Raw genomic sequence first — 27,650 nt, 5'->3', positions numbered from 1 at the left:
AGGTGGCTATATTGGGCGCTGATTTGTTTTTGTTTTGCTTTTGAATGTCAGAAATGTATATTTGTGAATGTGGAGATGTTATATTGGTGTCACTGGTAAAAATAAATAATTGAAATGGGTATATATTTGTTTTTTTGTTCAGTTGCCTAATAATTATGCACAGTAATAGTCACCTGCACACACAGATATCCCCCTAAAATAGCTAAAACTAAAAACAAACTAAAAACTACTTCCAAAAACATTCAGCTTTGATATTAATGAGTTTTTTGGGTTCATTGAGAACATGGTTGTTGTTCAATAATAAAATTATTCCTCAAAAATACAACTTGCCTAATAATTCTGCACTCCCTGTAGTAGGGTGACCATATTTTGATTTCCAAAAAAAGAGGACACTTGGCTCAGTCATGCAGAACTTGCTTAAAGAAACAAAAAATCAGCCCGGCCATTTTGACTAGAGACCGGCCCCCCAGGAAAAAACATAAAGTCTTTGAATGAAAACAAACGCTGTTGTGACAGTGATGTACAGTCTTGTTGGTATATGTATGATGTCTATACATTTTACATCAGATAAAAACTGGTTGTAAGATTCATATAATTATTTATTAAAAGCGAGACATTTTAAATGTCATTTTAAATGTCTCACATGAGTACGAGCAACTTTTTGTTGCCGATGCCCATGATGCAGCCCCCCACCACGATGCCGCCCTGGGCAACCGCCCATGTCGCCCCTTTAAAAAAACGCTACTGGATCTCACTAAGTGTGCCCTCCTGTAAGGGTGTGTGTGTGTGTGTGTCTCCTCCTCGTTTAGCACTAATCCTCATTTCAAGCAGCTCAGTCATCCATGCAAGAAGTCACGCTACAGTTTCTTTGATCCGGATTGTTTCCTCCAGCCATGATTCGGGTTTCTGCACCGATGTTTGTGCTGCTGCTGTTTGTAGTGAGTCCTCTTATGTTCTTCTGAGCTGCTGCACACTGGCGTGGAGTTTTAACACGTTTGTGGAGGTTCTTTTTTTTTTTTTTTAGCACTCATAGCTGTATACATAGCTTCTTTAACATAGTTGCTGTAACCTCCTTTTAACTTATTAATATTTAGTTAACAAATGACTCTTTGTTAACACTTTAATTTTGTGGAGCCGTTGTAAAATTCCGTCATTGAGTAAACCGAGTTAGGTCGAGTTTTCACTTGCTATGTTTCGATGGCCTGCTCTGCTCCTGACTCTCAGGGGTCAAACCCTGCTCGATCTGCACTCCATAACAATAATATTATTTAAACTACTTTTTTCTAATCCACATATAACAGCTGTATGTTGGTTTTCACAGGCCACTGAACTGAGTGGTGTAGTTAACAGTGTAGTTAAGACTAACTAACACCTGTGAGAATGTGTACTAGTACTTTAAAGACTGCAGTAACTGAAGCTGCAACAGCCCACTCGCTGCAACTTTTAGAGAAAAAATAAAATTGTTCACGAGCTGGTTGAAACAATAATTCAGGCCAGTATTTTAACATTGTGGGACTATGTCAGGTTTTAATTGAAATAGTATTAATTACAAAAAGAATTAATAGATTAGGATAGAATAGAAGATATTAATATTTCTGGATGTCTACTACAGGTAATGAATAAATGAACAATGCGGTCAGCATGTCTGAACCTGTTTGTTCAAGGTCTGCTGTAGTCAAATTTTCAAGCAGTGTTTTAAATTCAAGCATGAAGCTAAATTATTTAACTAAAAATACACTAACTTTGTGTGTTTAGTGCTTTTCACTAACTTGCCCTTTGAAGTCATCATGACGTCAACATTCAGCTCTATTTCTTTGAATGTCCATTACATTGGCCGACTGTCTCAAATTATGTGGAGAAAAGCAGGTGAGGAATGAATTCCTTACAAAAGAGGAAGTGGGGACAGGCTGTATGCAAACATTCATGTTGATCTTTGATGTGCAGACCTGCAACCGACTTTTGAGCTATCATCAATAAAACCAGTTTTTCATGCTCTGCTTACAGTCAGCATACATGACTGTTAACCTGTTATTAAATTTTAGGTGACACTTAAATAAAGCAGTCACTGCTTGCCTTGCTTGTCCTGACCAAATGTCTTTGATTAAAACACTTGCTGATCGTTAAAGGTAGTGAATTGTGATTATGTTCCTGTCACGACGTTTTTGAAAAATGCTGCTGGCATCATATTTAAAAGGAATTCATCTAATAATGAATAAGAAAACTGAAAAGAAAAAAAAAGATTTCTCCCATGATGAGAGATAATTAATAAACCAGTTAACTGTATGTAGCTGAGATTCCGTTAAGAAATTCTTCATACAAACATCTGTTTTGTTACAGCTGCAGGCTGTCGCTGTGCTGATGGCCAACTCTGAAGACAGGTCACTTAAAAAGCGAAGAATGTGCATTTTCCCTCAGATCCTGATGGAAAATAGAGATTACACTAATTTAGACTACATTGACAAAGTAAGTTACTGTTTCCCAACTTTAATTTTTTGACTAACTAAGCAGCTCATTGTAGTAAGTAATTACCATATTGTACTATATATGAAAAAAGTCATTTTGAAGTTCTTCTTCTTCTCTGCGCCCTTCCTAAATGACCGAGCTCCTCGCTCTATATCTAAGAGAGAGTCTAGATACCCTATAGGGGACGGTCATTTCAGTTCCTTGTATCAACAAGTGCCTTCTTTGTGTCAGGTTTCAGAGCTCAGCTGGCCATAGGTGAGATTTGTGAAACTGCAATAATAATTGGAAAATGTGGTGTGCCATTTTTTCTTTTCTTTTTTTTTCTAGTTAGCTGCCATGAACTGATTGACTGTACTAACTTTTTGATTTTCAAAAACAAATAATGTTTAATAGCCATTAGATGGACAAATAGATGGTGGTCTACCAACCCTGAAGCATTTATCTATGTGCTATTCTGTGTGTTTCAGGTTTACTCAGAATATGAAAATGTTACATACTCCCTGACAGGTGTTGGGGCAGACAAGTACCCCTTCAATGTGTTTGTGAGCGACCCTCATACTGGAGACATCCGTTTGACCCAAGTTCTCGACAGGGAATTCATCCCCTATTATTATGTTAGTGATTCTCTTCTATTGTACCTTGTTATTGCATTCATAAGATTTAACACTTTTTCCTTCATGTGTTAAATGTGTGAAATCCTAAATATGTATTACATTCAATACATTGTTTTTATTCTGATGACACGATAAAAAAAAAAAAAACAGGATAGGGTCAAGTTATATTGAAATGTTAAAAGGTAAAGTTCACTATGCCATCACAATATTCTGCAATTTTTTAACTGACCATTGATCCACTCCATAACTTGTCTCATGTGTCTCATATATGACCATATCTCACATTTAGTCTCATAGTTGGTTTCACTAATATTTGATGCTCACCAAAGCAGCTCCTTCAAAGTCTACATACACTACATTTGTTCTATGAGTCTGAAAAGACATGGATATAAACAGTGTTGGGTAAGTTACTTTAAAAAAGTAATTAATTACTAATTACTTAGTCAATATTGTATTTAAAATACTTATCTAATTACTGTGTCAGAGAAGTAACTTAATTATTAAATAAGTAATTTAACTAAATGCTTCTTAAAATCCCTATAAACCTTGAGTGGACAAACAATAGAAACTAAACTCTTTAAATAATAAATAATTTTTTTAAAGACGGTGACTCTACAGTACGCAGCGGTAGCATCTCTTCCACAATGTAGCCTGCAATCATTTTTTTAAGCTCACCTTCAGACGCTTTCTGTGCTGCTGAAGTAAAATCAAGTTTTGCCTGCTTAGCAGGAGTTGCCGCGGTGTTATCCATGGATGATGAACAAGGATCACGCAGAAGTGTTCGTCTATGCTCTCATGTCAGGCGCTTCAGTAGATTACTCATGCTATTAACAGCGGCCGATAGTTTTTTCTCCCCAGGACATAGCTTACATATTACTGTAATGTTCTTGTCTGCTTGTTTCAGAAAAGTGAAGAGACGGGAATATGTCCATTTCATAAAACAGCCACACGCTTCAGCCGAGTCCGACATCTTCCGCTTTAGAATACGACTATGCAGCAAACTGGCGCGAAATGACGTGCAGCTGCACTACAGCAATGTTAAAGCGGCAGAGTTTACTTCTACGTTTAGAAGATAAATTATTGAAATTAAATAATGATATTCAGCGAGTTTAATTATTTTACAATGTAACGCAAGTACATTGTAAGTAACTGTAATTAAAATACCTTAAAATGAACAGTAATTAGTTACTCTACTTTTTCAGTGGAAAAGTAATTTAATTACAGTAACGCGTTACTTAGTAGCGCATTACACCCAACACTGGATATAAACTGCAGTTTCGCTGGTGGTAGAAACCCCTACTACAGACACTTTTTTGTTTTAGGTTATGATAGGATAGATGAGAAAGACAAGATAGTTTAAGTTGTTTTCTTCCACGTTTCAGCTAACGCTTGTAATTAAGTTCGCTAATGGCACAATTGCAGAAGAAAGGGATTGGTACCGTTACCGGATTGCAGATGAGAATGACAATGCTCCAGTGTTTGGGAAAATAAAGCCTGGTGAAGTTGATGAGCTCAGTCCCGAAGGTCAGTGATATAAATCCCAAATAAATGTATGGAGATGTAATACTACATGATTTCTTAATGAATTAAAGAAAGCTGTAACAGCCGTTATGGTGTGGTGTCTTAAAGGGACACCACACCATAACGGCTGTTACAGCTTTCTTTAAGTCGAGGGTTGATGGTGTCATCAGTGTGTGCCACTGCTCTCTCGTTTTCTCTCTCTTGTCGTGTCCAAATTCATGGGCTGCATTCTCCTGAGGCCGCATTTGTAGACCGATTACGTCACAGCGACGCGCCGAAGGCTGTCCAAATTCGTAGACCCCTCCGAATGCAGCCGACAAATGCGTGCTCCTTTTTCCGAATTTGAAGGATGGGTCGGGTGTGTCCTTCGTGGCCCACCATATCCCAGAATTCATAGCGCGGCCCAGCCAAGCTCCAGTTTCCGGCTAATGGCGGCCGCTACTAAGTTTTAAAATTACTCTTATTAATCTTTCTGGGTCACAAAATAAACTTTTAACATATTTTCAGGCGAGAAAGTAGCTGTGTAAACATCAAATATCTGCTCGGTTTATCAAGATATCGCATCTTTGCTAAAGTGCTTCGACGTTTTCGGAGACGTCTGCTACCCACCAGCTCGATAGCTAGCCGGGAGCTCGAGGGTTACTGATGCGGCCGAGAATGGCACAACTCCCGGCACATCATTTTCAGATCACCGCGGACTTTCGCTGCTCGGGTTAAACGTTGTCAGCCGGTGATCAGCTGTGATCAGCTGATCACGGGGCCGGGGTTAAAAGAGAGACGCCAGACATCATTCTCTTCGTGTCAGGAGCTCCGAAACTCTGCCGACGTCAGTCTCCGCCTGATTCAGCAACCGTGAGTGATTATCCCTTCAATCCTTTTTCTCTTCCCGGCTCCGCTCGCTCTCTGTCGGTAACGACCGTTCCGAAGCCACGCTTCGTGCACTGATCGTTACTAGAATAACTGCGTGCCTGCTCCAAACCCACCGCTAGCCTTCGCCGCGCTTGGGTCTAGCCAACACGCCACACGGGCACGCCGAATTACTGTGTGTAACCCGCCCGGCCGTGACAAACGTAATATATAAGTCACTTAGACAACCTAAAAATGTTATTGTTGGGCTTTTTTTCAGTGTTTTGTTTGTTCGTGAGTAAATCGGTTTGGCTGAGATTAAAGTTATTAGATTCGATAAAATAAAACTTTATTAATCCCCCGGGTGGGTTCCTCCTTGGTTTTTACACAGCTGACTAAACGTCAAACAGAAAACTGATTAAACAGAAGTGTGAGATGGCCGAGAGTTTACTCCAGTGTCCTGTTATATTTTAGACAGCAAGGAGCAGACGGCTGAGTTTATTAAACTCCACCGAGACAGCGGTGACGCTAATCAGAAGGCTAGACCGTCCAATTTCACGGCCGTTTACTTCCGGCCTACCCGATCTTCTGAGGACCCGGCCCACGTAGACCGCGAAGGCCGGGTCCTCGGGAGAATGTAGCCCATGAATTTGGACACGACATCTGTGATTATGAGGACACGTGCCTTCACGCTCGTGCTTAACGAGGGACGGACTTATGTTTTCTTTTCGAGACCCTTTTTTTTGTTTTGTTTGCAGCGCTTGGGTTGTATGAACGCTGGGCATTTTGTTGTTGAGCCGCAGCCGTTCAGCCGGGCTTTTATACGGTTGCTGAAGAATGCGTATTAAAGAACCACCGTGGATTACTGATACCAGTGTGGGTGTGTATCCTTCCGCCTAGCCTGCTAGGTGTTTTGCCGCCTCTTCTCAACCACACAACACAACCCAACGTTACAAAATGGCGCCCGAACATCTTCTCTTGGACCTCAGTATGCAGTATCTTCGAGCAGCGGATGATTGATACACTGAAAGGTACATAGCGGCAAAGTAGAGCTAGTAGTAGCCTGCCATACTTCGAGAGAACAGACCAGGCTGGCCTCGACGCGGACGTCCGATTCGCCGGATCACGGAAGTGTGTTTCTACGGCAACGAGTGAAGCCGCCGCAGCGCTGTTTTCGGGATGTATTATCGTCATCTGCCGAACGCCTTTACTGCGACATTTTTGGATTAACGTGGATTCACGCTACTTGGACGCGAGATGGATGCCGTTTCTTCATAGTTTCTGACGTACATGTAAGCGGAGTAAAGCGCACCGGATTTTTTTTTTCTTCCTCGCCAGCTGAGCTCACGCTGCAGACTTTGCTTCGTTCGTACGGTCTCTGCAAGTGGGAACTTTTCCACGGGACAAACCTCTATACCGCGTCAGGACTGGACAAGTCTGGTGTCCTCTGGAAAATCGCCGAACTGATGTAGTGAGTGTATTTTAAAAAAAAAAAGAACGCTGTCTATATTTCAAACTGATTTGCTATTGATTCTCACTGGCTTAACTGTCCTTATTGAAATGCTGTTTAAAGTGCATCTGACTTGAAAAGGTGTTGCTCATACTCAGTTACTCGTAAGTTTGGATCTATTTTACACCTAAATGCTTTTGATCCAGGGTGTTTGCTCCTTCCACCTCCACGTTTCAAAGTCAGATAAGACATGTGTAGCTAAACTTCAGAATTCACATGTTTCATATACTTTTGTGTGACCAGAACTGAAGTTGATTTCTGCTTAACTGCTACCTTGTATAGATTTGGGTCTTTGATAAGTGTGTATTATGGCTACTCATCCTGACTTGAATGACATGTGTGATGATATAGACTTTATGTTACACCCCAACCGACTTACTGCCAGACATAGTACTGCTGACCTTGGGCATAAAGTGCAAAGTCTGCAAGCAGAGGTTGATATGCTTCAGCAGTGTCTTCATGACTCTTTGGACCTCCAGAGGAATATTCTGGAGCAGTGGACTCAACAAAAACGACCAGTCCCAAAAGTGCCAGCTGCCCAGATTACTCACCCTTTTCCTCAGGCCTCCTCTACCCCATATGTGCCAGGCCTGCCAACCAGGGAAACGCAACAATCTATCTCAACACCTGGCCCCACGCAGCCCGCCAGAGCCTTGTCCCAATCCCACTCAGATTCACTGGAGCTAATTAATACAACCAGAGTCCTTGCTGCGGCATTGCACCAAGCCAAATTGGAGCCCAAGGTGTTCGCTAATGATGGCAGCCTTCACCCAGAAGAATGGCTGCAGTCTGTTGCTGCTTATAAAACCTCCTTAGACCTAACAGACGCCCAAATCCTCAGAGAGCTGCCACACTTCCTAGCTAAGGAACCAAGAAAGTGGTCTAATGTGCTCATTCCTCACGTATCTACATGGGCTAAGTTTTGTGAACTTTTCAGAACCGTCTTCTTGCCTGCTGACAACCAGGAGCAGATTTTGAGAGGCATCCTGGACTGTTTCCAGCACCCCGAAGAACCTCTGCCAACGTTTGTTGCCCACATGCTCAGTGAATTTAGGAGACTGAGGAACCCACCATCTGAACTGGAGCAAATTGAGCTCATCTGTAACCACGCAGTGGAGAAGTACAGAGTAGCACTGTACGGAACGCCTGTAAAGTCAGTAATTGATCTAGTGCTGCGTGCCCACGAGCTGCATTCTGTTCTTGGCACTAACCTTTCACGGCCCTCCCGAGCTCAGCCGAAAAACAGAACTGAGGGAGGACCCCGCTGTTTCAAATGTGCCATGCCTGGTGTTACCTCTCGTACGTGCCCTAACTGTTCCACTGATTTTCAGGGAGCTCGACACTCTCCCAGGATGGCTCCGGAGCTTCCCCAAACGCTGTCTCCTGACCAACATCCAGTAACTCAGCCTGCGGATCCAGATGAAACTGGCGGGGTCAGGGAGACGAGAGCAACGGGCAGGAGGCCGGGAAACTTCAGGGGGGGGAGAGTGTTTCACAGGGGCAACCCTCCCCCCAACCAATAACTCAGCCCTCATCGTCTTTGTCAAATCAAAGTGTGCCACCAGTGCTCAATCACGTTGAAGATGGAACTTCGCAAGCATCGTGGAACACCCCTCTCAGAGTTAAAGTGAACTTTAATGGGGCGGCTCTGGATGCCACACTAGATACAGGGGCATCTCTTTCAGCAGTAAATGCAGACCTATTATCTGAGAGACACCGAAACCAGTCATTAGAGAATTCGGGGGATTCTCCTCCAATAAGACTGGCCAATGGCACCAACTGCAGTCCATTAGGAATAACCTGGCTGACCATTGGATTTATGGGCAAGCGAGTCTATCAGCGGTTTCTGATAGTGCAGGACCTGTCATCCCCCTTTGTTCTTGGGATGGACTTCATGACTCGCACTTCACTGACAATACATGTCCCAACAAGAACTGTAATTATGGATGATAATCCCCCATGTCTTGATGAACTCTGTGAAAATGGCTTTGTGGAAGCTGATCTTGAGTGTGGAACTATGACCCTGCAGAACACCCCGCAGCTCCATGATAAGGCTGGAGAAGCTAACTTGGATTCTGAGGAACGGGAAGAACTGTTGGAGTTGTTAAATAGTTTTGGTGACCTGTTTGATGGCCACCTTGGTCGCACTTCTCTGGCAGAACATGTCATCGTAACTGGGGATGCAAAGCCTGTTAACTTGCCACCATACCGCACCTCACCAGCTAAAAAGCAAATCATAGAAGAGCAAGTGAAAAAAATGCTACAGGATAACATCATCGAACCTGCATCAGGACCATGGGCAGCCCCCGTGGTCATTGTGAACAAACCCCCCCGCGAACCACGGTTCTGTGTTGACTTCCGTGGTCTGAATCAGCTGACCGTGAAGGATTCTTACCCACTCCCGCGGGTGGATGAATCACTTGACTTTCTGTCGAGAGGGAAATTTCTCACAACACTAGACCTTGCTCGAGGTTACTGGCAGGTCCCCATTGCTGAAGAAGCTAAACCAAAGACTGCTTTTATCATGCACTGTGGCCTGTTTCAGTTCAGAGTCCTTCCTTTCGGCCTGTGTAACGCCCCTGCGACTTTTCAGCGGCTTATGAACAATGTTCTAGCTGGCCTGATTTATAAGTCCTGCGCGGTGTATCTAGATGACATTGTTGTCGCATCACCGACCTTTGAGCAACACCTGCTTGACTTAAAAGAGGTCCTTGGTAGGCTTCAGTCTGCTGGCCTCTCTTTAAAGCTGAGCAAATGCCAATTCTGCCTTTCAGAACTCACCTTCCTTGGTTATCGGGTTACGCCGGCTGGCATTCATCCTGACCCTGACAAGGTGAGAGCTGTGACTGACTTCAGAGTGCCGACCACAACAAAGCAGGTGCGACAGTTCCTTGGCCTGACTGGCTACTATCGCCGCTTTGTGCAGGACTATGCCCACCATGCAGAGCCACTCTTCGCCCTCACTAAAAAGGACGTGCAGTTTCACTGGGATGACAAGTGCCAGGCAGCTGTGGACTTTCTGAAACATTCAATAACCTCAGCGCCGGTCCTCAGGTTCCCAGATTTTTCGCGTCCATTCTTCATTCACACTGATGCATGCGATGCTGGTCTTGGGGCAGCATTAATGCAAAAAGATGAGGATGACAAAGACGTTGCTGTAGCATTTGCTAGCCGGGCTATGCACAAATCGGAAAAGCCCTACTCAACTCCAGAGAAGGAGTGTCTGGCCGTGATCTGGGCCTTGGAACATTTCCGACCCTATGTCGAAGGCTTGCACGTAACCATTTACACCGACCACAGCAGCCTCAAGTGGTTGATGTCTCGACCGAATCCCTCTGGCAGGCTTGCTCGGTGGTCTCTGCGCCTTCAAGACTTTGACTTCAGCATCATCCACAAACCTGGAGAACGTAATAAGGTGCCCGATGCCCTTTCCCGTAATCCTCTACCAGATGTGGATGCCCCCATTGATCTTCTCCCTCCCTATGCCGTGATTGGGAGCATGGACCTTCGTGCTCTACCTTCTGTGATTGTTTCGGACCGCCCGCATGTTCGTCAGCTGCAGCTTGAGGACCCAGTCACAGGCCCGTTGCTCAATCAACTGGAAACTGACCAACAAACGGGGGAGAATAATCAAGATCTGGAACAGTACGTTGTCCATGACAGTCTCCTCTATTTCCTCGACCCAAAGACAAAGTGTGGTCTCCACCCACTCAAGCAGCTTAAACTGTTTGCTCCTACTGCCCTCCGTGGTTATCTGCTCAAATATTACCACGATCATCCCACAGCTGGACACCTGGGCATTGCAAAAACGCTGGCACGCTTGCGTCTCAGATTCTTCTGGCCACACATGAACTCTGACGTGAAAAAGTATGTGGTCTCATGTTGTTCGTGTCAAACCACTAAGCCGAGTCAAAGAAAAACAGGAGGCCTTATGGTCCCTATCCAGCCACAAAGACCATTGGAGTACGCAGGGGTGGACTATGTTGGCCCACTGCCCCGCACACAAAGGGGGAATGCTTATATCCTTGTTTTTGTGGACTATTTCTCAAAATGGGTCGAGGTGAGTGCTGTGAGAGAAGCCACTGCTCAAGTTGCTGCGAACAAGTTCATTACTGACATTTTTGCCCGACATGGTTCTCCCTCCCACCTTATTTCTGATAGGGGAACGCCTTTCGTCAGTGACCTCTTTGAGCATGTTTTGTTGACTCTTGGGACTGAACACAGACTAACAACTGCATACCATCCTCAAACGAATGCAACTGAGCGTGTAAATCGCACTTTGAAAACGGCCATTCGAGCCTATGTTGGGGATAAACACACCTCTTGGGACAAGTATCTTCCCCAGATCTGTTTTGCACTCCGCACTGCGCCTCATGAGAGCACAGGCTTGAGCCCGTCCATGATGCTGTATGGGCGAGAGTTGGACACGCCCTTGGACCTTGTCACTCAACCCTCCTGGGAGGGACTGAGCGACCCGGAAACGCCCCACTCAGATAACCTGAGAGCTTCGCTTCGGGATGCTCATGAACATGCTCGCGTGGTGCTCGGAGAGAGTCATGAAAGGCAAAAGCGCTACTATGATCTGAGACGTCGCACGGTTTCTTATGAAGTTGGGGACCTCGTCAGGGTAAAGTCACACCCAAAATCAGACGCTTCATCCAACTTTTCTGCTAAGTTGGCCCCGCTTTACACGGGTCCCTACCGCATCTCCAAGAGGATGTCGGATGTGAATTACTCTCTCACCACAGTGGACACTGGGGAGAGAGTGGGAGTTTTTCATGTTGCGAACATGCAACCATTCCATACCTGGGACTCGGCTTTGTCTAGCCAGCGTGCGAAGCTAAATGCTACAGCAGCTTTGGATCTCAGTGTCCCGGACAGCAGTTTGCCTCCTGCTCTTTCAGTCCCGGGCCGCATTGACTGTGACGCGGTTGACGCAACTCCCACGGTCTTTAGCAACGCCCCTGCTGAGACTGGCTTTGACTGTGCTGACGCTGCCCCGCTTGTCGTGGACCAGAACTCTTTCCAAGAGACTGCTGACGTTGCTCTGGAGACAGAGGTTAACAGTTCACCTCCTGCTGCCGATGGGTGTGCTGTTAGAGGTTCTTATGACCTCAGACCAAGACGAGTTCCTAGGGTCACCGCTGACTGGTCGGTCAATAGGTGGACCAACCCTTTTCATACTGACAGATTTAACATAAAGTGACCTTGTTTGCTTTCTGATGTGTTTCATGTGGTCTGCTGTTGTCACAGGACCGTTGTTTGAGTTTTCTACGATTCATGTTGGCACTGTTTTCATGTTGTGGTGATATGTTCATGCTTACTGTTGTAATTTTTGGGAAAACGGTGGAAACGCAATGTAACAATAAGAGGGAATTTCATTCTGTCATTGTCCTGGCTGTCCTAAGCTTATTTTCTTTCTTTGACATTTATTTGAATGGGCATTCACCATGTGGGACACTGTCATGTATGCCAGTTTGTCAATTTTGGACTGTACATTCCCCTATTTTGGTTTTGACGTCTTATCCTGCTGACCATGTATGGAGGCTGGTTAAGTTTGAACTGTACCTTTGCTGTGTTCGGCTGGGGACAGCCTTTGTTTAACCGGGGGGGAATATGTAACAGCCGTTATGGTGTGGTGTCCCTTTAAGACACCCAAGTCGAGGGTTGATGGTGTCATCAGTATGTGCCACTGCTCTCTCGTTTTCTCTCTCTGTGATTATGAGGACACGTGCCTTCACGCTCGTGCTTAACGAGGGACGGACTTATGTTTTCTTTTTGAGACCCTTTTTTTTGTTTTGTTTGCAACGCTTGGGTTGTATGAACGCTGGGCATTTTGTTGTTGAGCCGCAGCCGTTCAGCCGGGCTTTTATACGGTTGCTGAAGAATGCGTATTAAAGAACCACCGTGGATTACTGATACCAGTGTGGGTGTGTATCCTTCCGCCTAGCCTGCTAGGTGTTTTGCCGCCTCTTCTCAACCACACAACACAACCCAACGTTACAAAGCATTGTGGCTTTGTATTTGCAGGGTGATCAAATTTTTACAATGACCTGCTAAAGGTGATAGCATAAAAAACATTGAGTTATCATGTAAGGTTAAATGCAGTCTGTAGTTAACAAATGTGTCTGAATTCTTATATAGTTAAGTTTATATTTGTAAGAATCTATAAAAGCCTCTAAAAGTTTTGCCAGTATATTGAGTAAATAGTGTTACAGATGACTTAAACTTTTACAAGTTAAAGCTCTAGTGGAAAGTAAGTCATTGTTTTACATCACAAGAAAACAAACAATGCCATTTAATGCCATTCTTTTTGCTTGTTTTAGGTTTTATGACTGTTTCATTTCATGCTGTTTTTCAGGTAGTTTTGTGATGAAAGTAACAGCAACTGATGCTGATGAACCATGGTCTTTACGTTCTGTGATTTCCTACACCATCATTAATCAGAATCCACCTGACGATATGTTTTACATTAACAGAGATGATGGTTCCATCTTTGTTAAAAAGCCTCTTCTGGAGAGAGAGGTATGATTAGATTAAAAAAATGTAATGCATCTCTTTCATTCAACAAGGTGTTAGAGCAAAAGTAACTAGCTAACTAAAACTAAATTAAGTATCACAAGCCACTCAAGTTAATGTGCAGGGTCAGCAATAATATGCAACTCTGTTGATGATAGACAATGAGCTTAACTGCAGCAGTATATGGGACTGTAACGTTAATGCTTAACCTTTTGATCAGCAAACCACAACCATAACAATGAATTCACCCCAATGTGTCCCTTTTACAAATTTGTCTGAGAGTCTAACTTTGGACAGCCCACACATTTCTTCAGTTGCTCTTATGGTCTTGTAATATACAGCATACAATCTTCTGATTTCAGAAATGTGGTCAGTACATTCTGACTGTAAGAGGCCAAGACCTAAAAGGTTTACCAGAAGGAAACACTGGAACAGGCAATGTTACTATAAACATCCGTGATGTGAACAACAACCTTCCCACTCTTGAAAAAGAGCAGGTACTTCTCTTCCTCACAGTCCTCTATATTAACATGATATACACCAATGAGTTAAACTGCAGGAATGTCTTAAAGACATAAAGACCTGGATGGCCGCTAACTTTCTGCTTCTTAATTCAGATAAAACTGAGGTTATTGTACTCTGCCCTGAAAAGCTTAGAAATATGGTATCTAACCAGATTCTTACTCTGGATGGCATTACCTTGGCCTCCAGTAATGCTGTGAGGAACCTTGGAGTCATTTTTGACCAGGACATGTCCTTCAACGCACATATTAAACAAATATGTAAGACTGCTTTCTTCCATTGGCACAACATCTCTAAAGTTAAAAATATCCTGTCTCAGAGTGACGCTGAAAAACTAGTTCATGCATTTATTATTTCCAGGCTGGACTACTGTAATTCATTATTATCAGGATGTCCGAAAAACTCCCTGAAAAGCCTTCAGCTAATCCAAGATGCTGCAGCAAGAGTCCTGACAGGGACTAGAAAGAGAGAGCATCTTTCTCCTGTTTTGGCTTCCCTTCATTGGCTTCCTGTTAAATCCAGAATTGAATTCAAAATCCTGCTCCTCACATACAAGGTCTTAAATAATCAGGCCCCATCTGATCTTAATGACCTTGTAGTACCATATCACCCTATTAGAGCACTTCGCTCTCGCTCTGCAGGCCTACTTGTTGTTCCTAGAGTATTTAAAAGTAGAATGGGAGGGAGAGCCTTCAGTTTTCAGGCCCCTCTTCTGTGGAACCAGCTTCCAGTTTGGATTCGGGAGACAGACACTATCTCTACTTTTAAGATTAGGCTTGAAACTTTCCTTTTTGCTAAAGCATATAGTTAGGGCTGGACCAGGTGACCCTGAATCCTCCCTTAGTTATGCTGCAATAGACATAGGCTGCCGGGGGATTCCCATGATGCACTGAGTTTTTCCTTTCTAGTCACCTTTCTCACTCACTATGTATTAACAGACCTCTCTGCATTGAATCATATCTGTTATTAACCTCTGTCTCTCTTCCACAGCATGTCTTTTATCCTGTCTTCCTTCTCTCACCCCAACCGGTCGCAGCAGATGGCCGCCCCTCCCTGAGCCTGGTTCTGCCGGAGGTTTCTTCCTGTTAAAAGGGAGTTTTTCCTTCCCACTTGCTCATAGGGGGTCATATGATTGTTGGGTTTTTCTCTGTATCTATGAAGCGCCTTGAGGCGACTTATGTTGTGATTTGGCGCTATATAAATAAAATTGAATTGAATTGAATACTTTGTGTTCAATGTGTTAGAATATGCTTCCAAAGGCCTTTTTAGATGATTTCAGGAAATAACACATTAAGTGTCATAAAAAATGTTGAAATAACTTTTAAGTGTTCCACTGCAGTATGAAGGAAGCATTGAGGGGAACATACAAGGTGTGGAGGTGATGAGGATCCAAGCAGAGGACCTAGATCTGAAGGCCACAGACAACTGGAAAGCTGTCTTTAATATTGTCAGAGGCAATGAAGGCGGGTATTTCAGCATTAAAACAGACCCCAACACCAACAAGGGCATCTTAATGCTTGATAAGGTACAGCAGACAAAATTTCAAAGAAATTTATGTTATGCAGTCTATTGTGAGATGCATTTATTAAATGCTGGCAGGATGCCCCTTACATGAGGACATATACACTCATAATACATGACATACTTTTATTTACACGATCCACTATTTCAGTTTTATTCTTTATGTCTGCCATTTCACAGCCTGTGGATTATGAGAATGTGAAGAACTTTGTATTGGGGTTAACTGTAAGGAACAAGGCCCCACCTTTTTCTGGAGGATCATTTTGGCAATGGGGGGGAGAATATAAAATCTATCCCATCAAAATCAATGTAAAGAACCAGCCTGAGGGGCCACATTTTGATCCCAAAGTCAAAGCTATAGCCATCTCCAAGAAAGACACCTCCTTCAACATTACAGATGTTGTTGCTAGCAATCCTGCAATAGATCAAGATACTGGAGAACTGGCTGAGAATGTCAGGTCAGTGCATACACATGAAACAAGAATTACATGTTATCTTCTCTTCCTAAGTACAATAATAACTGGTTTGTGGCCTATCTCTGATGTAGGTATGCCAAAGGCTCAGACCCAGATAACTGGTTGACTATTGACCCAGAGACAGCTGAGATCAAACTCAACAGGATACCTGACAGGGAGTCTTCATACCTGGTCAATGGGACATATTTTGCCAAAGTACTCTGCATTACAAAAGGTACAGAATGAATGCCATTAGCCTCCCTCTGAAGAAAGGAAAAACCAAAAAAAAGAAAAAAAAAGTGATGAATTATATATTATTATTTCTGTTTTTACATCACAGAAACACCTGCTAAAACAGCTACTGGTACCATAGCCATCCAGTTGGAAAATTTTAATGACCACTGCCCTATCGTGACCAGTGACATCAAGACTATGTGCACCACTGAGAATTCTGTTATTGTGAATGCTAACAATGAGGATGCATATCCTAATGGACCTCCTTTTAAGTTTGAGATTATCCCAGAAAATACTAAAGGGAAATGGCACATGGAGAATCTAAATGGTGAGGAAATTACTTCCAATCATTTCAAATGTATCTAGTTAAATATACAATAGAATAAATACAATAGAAAAATATAATAAATATATACATACACTGAACAAAAATATAAACGCAACACTTTTGTTTTTGCTCCCATTCCCCATGGGATGGACGTAGAGACCTAAAATTCATTCCAGATACACAATATAACCATCCCTCCCAAACAGTGGTCACAAATCAGTCCAAATGTGTGGTAGTGGGCACATCTGCTATATTGAGATAATCCATCCCACCTCACAGGTGTGCCACATCAGGATGCTGATCTGACATCATGAGTAGTGCACAGGTGTACCTCAGACTGCCCACAACAAAAGGCCACCCTGGAATGTGCAGTTTTGTCTCACAGCAAAATGCCACAGATGCCACAAGCAATGAGGGAGCGTGCAACTGGCATGCTGACAGCAGGAATGTCAACCAGATCTGTCGCCCGTGCATTGAATGTTCATTTCTCAACCATAAGCCGTCTCCACAGGCGTTTCAGAGAATATGGCAGCACATCCAACCAGCCTCACAACCGCAGACCTCGTGTAACCACACCAGCCCAGGACCTCCACATCCAGCAGGTTCACCTCCAAGATCGTCTGAGACCAGCCACCCAGACAGCTGCTGGAACAATTGGTTTGCACAACCAAACAATTTCTGCTCAAACTGTCAGAAACCGTCTCAGGGACGCTCAACTGCATGCCCGTCGTCCTCATCGGGGTCTTGACCTGACTCCAGCTCGTCGCCGTAACAGACTTGTGTGGGCAAATGCTCACATTCGATGGCGTCTGGCACGTTGGAGAGGTGTGCGCTTCACGGATGAATCATGGTTCACATTGTTCAGGGCAGATGGCAGCTGAGAATGTCCCAGTTCTTGCATGGCCAGCATACTCACCGGACATGTCACCCATTGAGCATGTTCGGGATGTGCTTGACCGGCGTATACGACAGCGTGTACCAGTTCGCACGAATATCCAACAACCTCGCACAGCCATTGAAGTGGAGTGGACCAACATTCCACAGGCCACAATTGACAATCTGATAGACTCCATGCGACGATGTGTTGCACTGCATGAGGCAAATGGTGGTCACACCAGATACTGACCGGTTCTGGGTCCCCAGACCCCCAATAGTGCAAAAAACTGCACATTCCAGGGTGGCCTTTTGTTGTGGGCAGTCTGAGGTACACCTGTGCACTACTCATGATGTCAGATCAGCATCCTGATGTGGCACACCTGTGAGGTGGGATGGATTATCTCAATATAGCAGATGTGCCCACTACCACACATTTGGACTGATTTGTGACCACTGTTTGGGAGGGATGGTTATATTGTGTATCTGGAATGAATTTTAGGTCTCTACGTCCATCCCATGGGGAATGGGAGCAGTAACAAAGGTGTTGCGTTTATATTTTTGTTCAGTATAAATGCATGATATGTTGGAATTTAGTTTATCAACTTATATTTCTGTTTTCCACATTTTGTAAAGCAAATTTACTTCAGTTTTTTTTATTTTACAAATAAGAGGTTATACTACCAGTAAACTTGTCGATCTCCAGTGGACTACCAAAAAGTTGTGGTATTCTGCACTTCCTCTTTGTGTTTTGTCCTGTTCTGATTTAATGCACAATGGTGTCCCACTAGTTGGTCTTGTTAAGCGTACACTATTTTACAGAGTGACATATTTCCTATCATGAACTACAGTACATGTGCCTTCTCAAATCCCCATTTTGCTCAATGACCTGCAAATTGTATGCGTAGCATTCTCTACCTTAGAGTCCTGTTGAAAATAGTTGCAAAAAAAAGAAGAAATCCATGTAGCTGATGTGGGCCAGAGTAACTTAGCCCTGATTAGCTATCCTCCTGCTGATGATAGAATGATGATAGAAGCTTTATCACAAAGAATGCCTATTGATATATAAGGAGAGATTATCTTTACTTTGGCTGGTGTTAGTTGGTGTCTGTTTTTAGATTTCACTTGGTAAGCACTGTTTACCTTGCTTGCTCAGATAATAATTCCTTATTATCAGGTTGGTCTAAAAGCTTGCTGAAAAGCCTTCAGTCAGTGAAAAACTGCAGTAAGAACACTAGCAATATTGGAAAGAGAGATAATGTTTCTCCTGTATTAGCTTCTTTTCATCAGCTCCCTGTTAAATCCAGATTTTTTTTTCAAATCTTTCTCACATAGGTCTTGAATATTTCGCTATTAGGTGATAGGGTCTATTTAGACCCTATCACCTAACAGCATCATATTAACCTAACAGATGACTTTACTCTCAGACTGCAAGTTTACTTGTTGTTACTAGAATTTCTTAAAGTAGAATGGTGAGACAACTTTCAGCTTTCTGTTGTCTAACCACCTAACTGTTTGGCTTGGGGAAGCAGAGATCTTCTAGACTTTTTAGCCTTCAAACTTTTCTTTTTGATAAAGTTTATAGTTAGGACTACATCATGTCCCCCTGAACCATTGCTAATGTTGTGCTGTTAAAGGGTGGGGGTCTTCCCATGATGAGCATTTCTTCCTTACACTCTCTTTTCACTTCCCATGTGCCCCCAACGAGCGGGATGATAACTTTTGTGTTTTCTTCCACCCCACCATCACCATGTGCTGCTCATAGGCCATCATCCGATTGCTGGCGTTCTCTCTAATACTGTAGGCTCTTTGCTGTAGAATTTCAAACACGCTGTGTTATGTAAATAAAACTGATTTCAAATGAATTTAATTCTATTTAATTTAATCTGTTAGATTGTCATTTCAGGAATAATATGTATTCATTCTGTACATGTGTAACATCTCTGTGTGGTTTCTGACAGATACTGCGGCTATCTTGCGGGCTCAAAACTTCATGTGGCCGGGTATCTATGAGGTGGAACTGGTGATTAAAGATCAGCAGGGAAAGGCCTGCCCAGAACCACAGAGCGTCTGGGTTCGAGTATGCACGTGTGAGGATGGAGTTGTGTGTGGAAAATGGGATGGCAATAATCAGCCAGTCAAAAGAGTGCAATTAGGACCTGCAAGTATTGGGATAATGGTGGTGCTGCCACTGCTGTGTAAGTGTTACATGATTATTCTATTTCACAAAAGAAACAATTGAGTTTTTGTTAAACCTCAGATCCACTGACCAATGTGATGCTACACTTTTGATAGTAAATACCAAATGTGTTAGCACATTGTTAAGGTTCAAAATATTGGGGATGGACACCAGAGGAAAAACCCACAATAACAACACTGGTCCGGTCGGGTTGAGTCAAACGATGATTTAATGATCACACACGTGGGAGATGGACACTGTATGCAGACAGTCTCAGATCTCATCTCAAAAAACACATCACCATAGTTTTATGAAATCAGGGTATTAGAACGCCCCCTCATGCGTAGTGACAGGTGTAATACAATCAATGTTGACAATTTTATTTAACACAAAGAATAACATTGTCTCCTTCCCGAGGGCAGACGCTGACTGCCCCCGTCTCCTGGAACCGTCTGTACCCTGCTAAGACACAACATGGCAGCTACAAGGACTCTTTCATTTGTTAAGACCATCAGTGTGTATTGCTCTAAATCAAGTATATAATATTAAATGAATATTGCTGGATCAGCTACTTCTACTTAAAACATATTAAAACATGACTAAGCACAAAATCACCAAGAATAACATCTTATAAGTGCTGTGTAAGCGCGTGCGGCCTTCCAAGCTCAAAGCCTTTGCCCTCCATAGATCAGCCAGACTCGCGCTGGCTGTAGCTTTTAACCTTTAATTACCTTAAGCACAACTCTAGAATAAGCAACAAACTGCAATGTGTATGGAATGATCATGGTTACATCTGCAATGGAAAATCATGTTATTATTCTGGTACCTGTAAGAAAAGATCAAACTAAAGTTATCACCATCACTGTAATGCAAAGAATAATGTAAGGTCAAAAACTTCAATTTATGCTTAATGCAAAGCTGGTTATATACTTCTAATGAACTAATAATGCCATATTAAAATATTAAAATATAATGAGAAAAACATCCCCTCCTTATTCTACAACATCTTAATTACTGGTAAAGAAATTTTTAGGTTCCACCCTTTCCTTGTTGTAAGAAGCCCATTGATCCATCCATCGATTCCTTCTGTCAGATGCCTGAATCACCTCAACTGGCTCCTTTCGATGTGGAGGAGAAGCGGCTGTATTCTGAGTAGGGATGGGTATTGATAAGATTTTCACGATTCCAATTCCATTTTCGATTCTGTTTAACAATTCGGTTCTTTATTGATTCTCTTATCGATTCTTTTTTTTAAAAAGGAGAACACTAAGGTCGATTAGCTTAGAATTTTGTTTTATATCTTCTCTTTGAACAAGATAGAAATTTAGGAGTAGCATGGCCTTACAAACCCAACAGTGAGATCTTAAGAGATGCAGCCTATGGCTCTGCAATGTGGTGTCACAGGGTCCACGGGGAAAAAAATTGTAAATGTAAAATAATAAAATAAATATTCTTCTGTAGCAATAACAAAGTATAACATAAATTATTCTGTAGCAATTACACAAGAATATGCAGTAATGTCCCTGCCTACAATTAAACACATTCACTTACCGAAAATCAGGGCATCTGCTGTGGCAAATAGATGTTTGCCACTGCTCTGTGACATTAGTCTATCCTGGCCTGAAAGGAGATGCTACCGGTAGACTGCAGTGAGAACTGCCAGCGAGCGCCAGCCAGACTCTGTCTTTCTCATCATGGTCACCTAAATGCAGCGCACAGTAATGGCAGGTTTTGTAATAAGGCAGACATAATATGCACTGTTAGTTGATTATTTACCTGCCGCATTAACAGGAGAGGACGTGCAAACGTTACCGCTGCTGCTGGGTTGAGATTCACGAGTCTGGAGCGGAATTAAAAACACGACATTCATTTAAGGTTATCGTGTGTTTTGTGAGCAAATGCTTTTGCATATTTGTAGTGTTTCCTCCTTTAAATGAAATATCTACTTTGCAAGTATTGCAAGTTGCCCTGTTGTCATCCATTCTCATAAAGTATAACCAAACTTTTTAGCGTTTGAGCCGCTTAAAGGCGCCATGTTTCCTGCCAGGTAAATGATGCTCCGCAACGTGGTGATGTCATTCGGGGCGACTGGAATTGATAAGGGAATCGTTTGCAAAAATGGCAAACAATTCCAAGGAATTGAAACAGTGGGAACCGGTTCTCAACAAGAACCACAACAAACAACAAACAGGTCCACATCACTGGAGTTGGAGCACCAATTCGTCCCTTCTCCCGTCACTCATGAATAAGACTCCAAGGCTACGTTCACACTGCAGGTCTTAATGCTCAATTCCGATTTTTTTGATCAAATCCGATTTTTTTGTCTGCTTGTTCACACTACAAATAAAATGTGACCGCAAACGCGCTCTAGTGTGAACCCTCAAAGCGGCCCGCATGCGCAAAAGAAGATGTCACACACAACGCGCTCTGTTTAGATCCAGACCAAAAAATATTGTTTGACTGTTGGCCCTTAATATAAAGACTGGTTTCGGACTTTACGTTTCCCAGTTTTGCTTTAAGTTATAAAGTTATTTTGTTATTTACATATGGCCCAATAATTATTCTTATTGCTGTTTTAGAGAGGAGCGGTGCTTCAAATGATAGTTGCTGATTTCTGTCAGAATCTGCAGATTATACAGTACAAATAAAATTTTCACGTTTCTCCAACGCTGTCTTCCCAACTGTTTCACTAACATCTACACGGGATGGCCAGGAAGCATTTGCGATGTCTTCTCGGGCGCTTCTCCGGCACTGATAATTGGCGTCTGTTTTATGTCAGTGACATAAAAGACAGATTTAATGCGACATGACCATTCAAACAGCAGTCGCTTTCTAAAACATCAGGTATGTATCGGATTCAGTACCACATACGAAAGTGACCCAGATCGGATGATTTGAAAATATCGGATTTGTGCCGTTCACACTGTCATACCATGATCGGATATGGGTCGCACAGGGTCAAAAAAGTTGGATTTGCTGCACTTACGCCTGCAGTGTGAATAGGGATGGGTATCGTTTAGGTTTTATCCGATACCGGTGCCAAATCGGTACTTTTGAAACGGTGCCGGTGCTTAAACGGTGCTCGAACCGGTGCTTAAAGAATGGAGAACACAAACTTTGTCCAAAAACCTCTCATGTTCAGCTGTTTTGTTTTTTTTTTGTAAAAAGATAACAATGTTAGCCTTTTCTGCAGCTATGGGGCATATATGGTATCACTCTTGGCTGGAAGCAGTGCTTAAACAATGGAAAAAAAACACAAACTTTGTCCAAAAACCTCTCATGTTCAGCTGTTTCCCACTTTTTCTTTGGTCATTTTAGCCTTTTTGGCCAGGGTGAAGGGAGTATCTGCCATCAAACAAGAGGACAGCCGCATGTAGCTATGATCATGTTTGCTAGTTCACCTTACATGCATTAATGTAATAACGTGGTTAGCCTACTCAACGTAAATTACACTCGAACAACATTTAGCTACTCACGCAGAAAAGAACGGCTGCTGCTGCCATCATCATCATCATCATCATCATTTCTGCTACACTGGCAGGGCTAGGGGCCAGGACTCTATTCTTCGGGTTTTTGGGGGATGTTGCTCCGGGTCCGATAACTGGCAACCCACCCAACGTGCACAGTGTGAGGTCTCGCAGCAAGCTATCAAATACGGCGCATTTCTCGGCTTTTAAAAAAACGCTATGCGTCGCCAGGTGTTTCATCGGATTTGAGGTGTTACTTCCTTTGACAGTATCACAGTATCAGCTTAAAGCACTTGTTGCAGGCTGCTGAGTTTGCATATTTTGCTGTGAAGTACAGCCAGACTTTTGACCGCTTCGCCTTGGACATTTTTAATCTGTAGCTCTGCTCTAACTGAACGTACGTACCTGGCCCCGCCTACTATCCTGGGAAACGTAAAATGATTGGCTAGAAGTGTATCACAGCTCAGGAAAAAAAAGCACCGAAATAAAGCACCGAAATGTGCGCTGCTTTTCGGTCTGGTTACTACCGTTTATGTCAGAACCGGTGCCATCATGGCACCGGTTCTGACATAAACGGTACCCATCCCTAAGTGTGAACGTAGCCCAAGATACTTGAACTCCTCCACTTGGGGCAGGAACTTGTCCCCGACTCAGAGTGGGCACTTTTCCTGCTGAGGACCAGGGCCTCAGATTTAAAGGTGCTAACTCTCATTCCCACTGCTTCACACTCGGCTGCGAACCGTTCCAGTGCGAGCTGGAGGCCATCACCAGGTGAAGCCAAAAGAACCACATCATTCGCGAAAACGCAGAGATGAGATTCTGAAACCACCGAAGTCAAAGCCTTCCGTCACTTGGCTGTGCCTATAAATTCTATCCATAAAAATTATGAACATAATTGGTGACAAACAGCAGCCCTGGCAGAGCCCGTCACCCACCAGGAACTAGTCCGACTTATTGTCTGCTATGCGGACCAAGCTCTTGCAACGGTTGTATAAGGATTAAATGGCCCGTAGCAATGGGCCACACACCCCATACTCCTGGAGCACCCCCCACTCCGAGGGACACGGTCGAATGACTTCTCCAAGTCCACAAAACACATGTAGACCCCATGCACCTTCAAGGCAAACTCCCATGCACCCTCAAGTATCCTTGAGAGGGTAAAGAGCTGGTCCAGTGTTCCACGACCAGGACGAAAACTGCATTGTTCCTCCTGTATCCGAGGTTCGATTAACGGATGGACTCTCCTTTCCAGCACCCTGGCATAGACTTTCCCAGGGAGGCTGAGGAGTGTGATCTCCCTATAATTGGAACACACCCTCCGGTTCCCTTTCTTAAAGGTGAGAACCACCACCCCGGTCTGCCAATCCCGAGATACCACCCCTGATTTCCATGCAACATTGTAGAGGCATGTCAAACAGGACACCCCTACAACATCCAGAGCCTTCATCAACTCAGTGCAGACCTCATCTACCCCAGGGGCTCTGCCACCAAGGAGTTGTTTAACTGCCTCTGTGACCTCGCCCCCAGAGATAGGCGGGTCATCCCCTTTGTCCCCAGACTCTGCTTCCTTCACGGAAGAAGTGCCAGACGTCCTCAAAGTATTCCTTCCTGCCCCACAATTTTTTCAGTCGAAGTCAGCAGCGCTCCACCCGCCTTATACACAGTGCAGGTAGAGCACCGCTTTCCCTTCCTGAGTCGCCTGATGGTTTGCCAGAATTTCCAGGCAGTCTGAAATTCTTTGGCCTCTCCAAACTCTTTCCAAACCCAAGTTTTTCAGCCACTGCTCGAGCCGCGTTCTGCTTGGCCTGTCGGTACTTATCGGCTATCTCAGAAGTCCCACAGGCTAACCAAGCCCAACAGGACTCCTTCTTCAGCTTGGTAGATCCCTTCACCTCTGGTGTCCACCATCACTTTCGGGGGTTACTACCATGACAGGCACCAACCACACTGTGGCCGTAGCTCAGCGCAGCGGCTTCGGCAATGGAGGTGCTGAACATGGTTCATTTGCATTCAATGTCCCAAGTCTCCCTCAGAATGCTGTTGAAGCTCTGCCAGAGGTGTGCGTTGAAGGTCTCGCAGACTGGGGCCTCTGCTAGGTGTTCCCAGCACACCCTCACTATACTTTTAGGTGCGCCACATCTGTCCAGTGTTCTCCCCCGCCATCTGATCCAACTCACCGCCGGGTGGTGATCATTTGACGGCTCAGCCCTGCAGGTCTGGTGATGTGATTACAAAATCGGCCTGCAGCCTAGAGCATCCTGGTGCCATTTGCACTTATGGACACTCTTATTTTCGAACATGGTGTTCGTTATAGCCAAACAGTGGTTTGTACAGAAATTCAAGAACAAAACACTGCTTGGGTTCAGATCCGGGAGGCTGTTCCTCCCAGTCACGCCCCTCCAGGTCTCACTGCCGTTGCCCACATGAGCATTGAAGTCTCCCAATATGACAACATAGTCCCCAGGCGGAGCACCCTCCAGCACCCCACCCAGGGAATCCAAGAAGGCTGAGTACTCTGAACTGCCACTCGGCGCATAAGCACAGGACCTGTTCCTCGACCCAAAGGCTCAGGGAACAAACCCTTTTATCCACTGGGAGAAACCCTAACAGGCAGGCAGCAAGCTGAGTAGATGTTAGAATACCCACCCCAGCCTGCCACCTCTTACCAGGGACAACTCTAGACTGAGACAGAGTCCAGCCCCTCTCCAGGAGACTGGTTCCAGAGCCCACGCCGTGCGTTGAGGTGGGCCCGACTATATCTCGCTGGTACCTCTCAAACTCACTAACTCAGGCTCCTTCCCCGCCATAGAGGTGCCATTGCATGTCTTAAAAACTGTGAAATAATGCATCTCCAATAAACCACATTTTGAAACTTAAACTCTGTCTAAAACTTATTTGTTTTCCAGGTTTTTTTCTGTTTCTGATCTTCTGCCACTATAAAAAGGCACTGAGAGATTTGTCCCCTGCAAATATGGTCAGGTTTAAAGATCCTTCAGCAACAGCCCCAGAATACACCACCCTTGCTGTGGCTACGGAAAGTCTGAATTCTGGGACAGTATTACACTCAGGTGAGTGGCAAAGGCTCAACTGATGTCCAATGGAAAGAAATACGCGAAGGACAATTTGTTAGTTATTGTATTGAGGACTCAGGTTACTCTGCTGACTCTTTGCCTTTTGGAGTCAGACCGTTACCTTTAGTTTCTCAAAGACCTCAGACCAAAGTTCAAGGTTCTTGCAGGGTTGTACAGAAGCAAATAAATAAATAAATAAAATTACAAATACATTAAATAAATAAATAAATAACCCTTCTAATAGCAAATTAATGGTACATTCTGTCATGACCCCTTGTTTTGGTGTTTGATTCCTGTTATGAATTCTTCCTTAATATTTTTAGCCTAGATTCCTGTTCACAAACTTTTCTGGTTTGCTGTTTTACAGTTTAAAAAGTTATTTTTAAAGTTTAATGCTGTTAAAGTTTTGGTTTTTATCCATTGTGTTTTGGGATCCTTGATTTTATGGTTTCATTATTCTTATAGATTATGAGTCTTAGTTTTGGTAATATTCAGTTGCTTATTATTTTACTTGGTGAGTTCCAATTATAACTTTTAATTTAGTGTCACCCTGATTGTCCTGATTCTTTCCACCTGTCTGGCTCCTTGTGTTTCCCTTTTCAGTACTGTAAACCTTTCATAATTTTGCACTTCTGTTACCTTATTTACTTTTTGGAACTTATTATTGACAGTTGTGGTGGATTTTTGTATGATATGTATAACTATGTAACTATATACACTATATATCTATGTGCACTGAACATATATATTTTAACTTTCATGTACAGTCTTAAACACAAGACATTGTACTTCACCAAGGTTTATTAAGGTGGTACAGTTACAGGGCAGTTAATGTAAGGGGAGAGTTCTCCTGATTAATTTACTCTCCCGTAACTAACCTTCCCTAATACACCCTCAACGTCGTTCATGCATCACAACCAAAACAGTAACATTGTAACAGAGATCCTGAACACATGATAAAATATCATACGATATAATCACACACACACACACACACACACACACACACACACACACACACACACACACACACACACACACACACACACACTTTGAACTACACTGAAGTGTCTTAAGCATGTAACCTATGTAGTTATAAGATTATATATTATAAGATTGTGCCACTTGCTGTGTAAGATTTAATAATTAGGATTAATGTGCGATGTTTGACCGTGTCATGACTTATTGTGATAAGCCAGAGCAAGGGGTAGTTAGAGTCCTGACTGGCCTTTGGCCAAGACCTTGGCAGCTATCTGACCCCTGCAGCTGTGTTTGGACGGGTGGAAAAGTTACTCAGCAGCAGGGGGCGGGGATACTGGTCCCTGTATATTAGAGGACCAGAGGACACCCCCAGCACTTTTTTCCCCTCTGCTGTTACTCTCTGTCCGTCTCTGTGTTGCTCTGTTGTCTGTGCTTAAGGCTGTATACCCCAGGGTTTTGCTTTGCTTGCTTTCTGCTATGTAATTCTCTTGCTAAATGTCTGTATGTATTTTTCCTGCTGTTCATATGATTCAGTGTATTAAACTC

At 43.5% G+C, this 27,650-nt stretch overlaps 1 protein-coding gene across 2 annotated transcripts; it reads left to right on the top strand.

The window, feature by feature from the left end:
- Window positions 1–830: 830 nt before the first annotated feature.
- LOC147301752 (desmoglein-2.1-like) lies at window positions 831–27,650 on the top strand. Of its 2 annotated transcripts, XM_086282592.1 has the most exons (12): window positions 831–938; window positions 2,338–2,463; window positions 2,931–3,077; window positions 4,460–4,601; window positions 13,316–13,479; window positions 13,836–13,970; window positions 15,335–15,520; window positions 15,697–15,974; window positions 16,064–16,206; window positions 16,312–16,533; window positions 19,368–19,604; window positions 25,959–27,650. In XM_086282592.1, the coding sequence occupies exons 1-12, from the start codon at window positions 894–896 to the stop codon at window positions 26,141–26,143; spliced, it is 2,010 nt and encodes a 669-aa protein (XP_086138718.1). In that variant the 5' UTR covers window positions 831–893; the 3' UTR covers window positions 26,144–27,650. The 2 variants fall into 2 exon arrangements, with proteins under 2 accessions (XP_086138718.1, XP_086138719.1); XM_086282593.1 differs by lacking the exons at window positions 19,368–19,604; window positions 25,959–27,650 and adding an exon at window positions 17,045–17,279.

Source organism: Aulonocara sp. 'chitande type north' Nkhata Bay, linkage group LG23 (genome assembly GCF_057382095.1).
Source record: "Aulonocara sp. 'chitande type north' Nkhata Bay isolate Kocher_YH1m ecotype deep benthic linkage group LG23, A_spYH_male_GT1.1, whole genome shotgun sequence".
In the NCBI taxonomy this organism is placed as follows: domain Eukaryota; kingdom Metazoa; phylum Chordata; class Actinopteri; order Cichliformes; family Cichlidae; genus Aulonocara; species Aulonocara sp. 'chitande type north' Nkhata Bay.
Note: the sequence above shows the minus strand (reverse complement) of the source record. Positions and strands in the feature narration are given on the sequence as shown.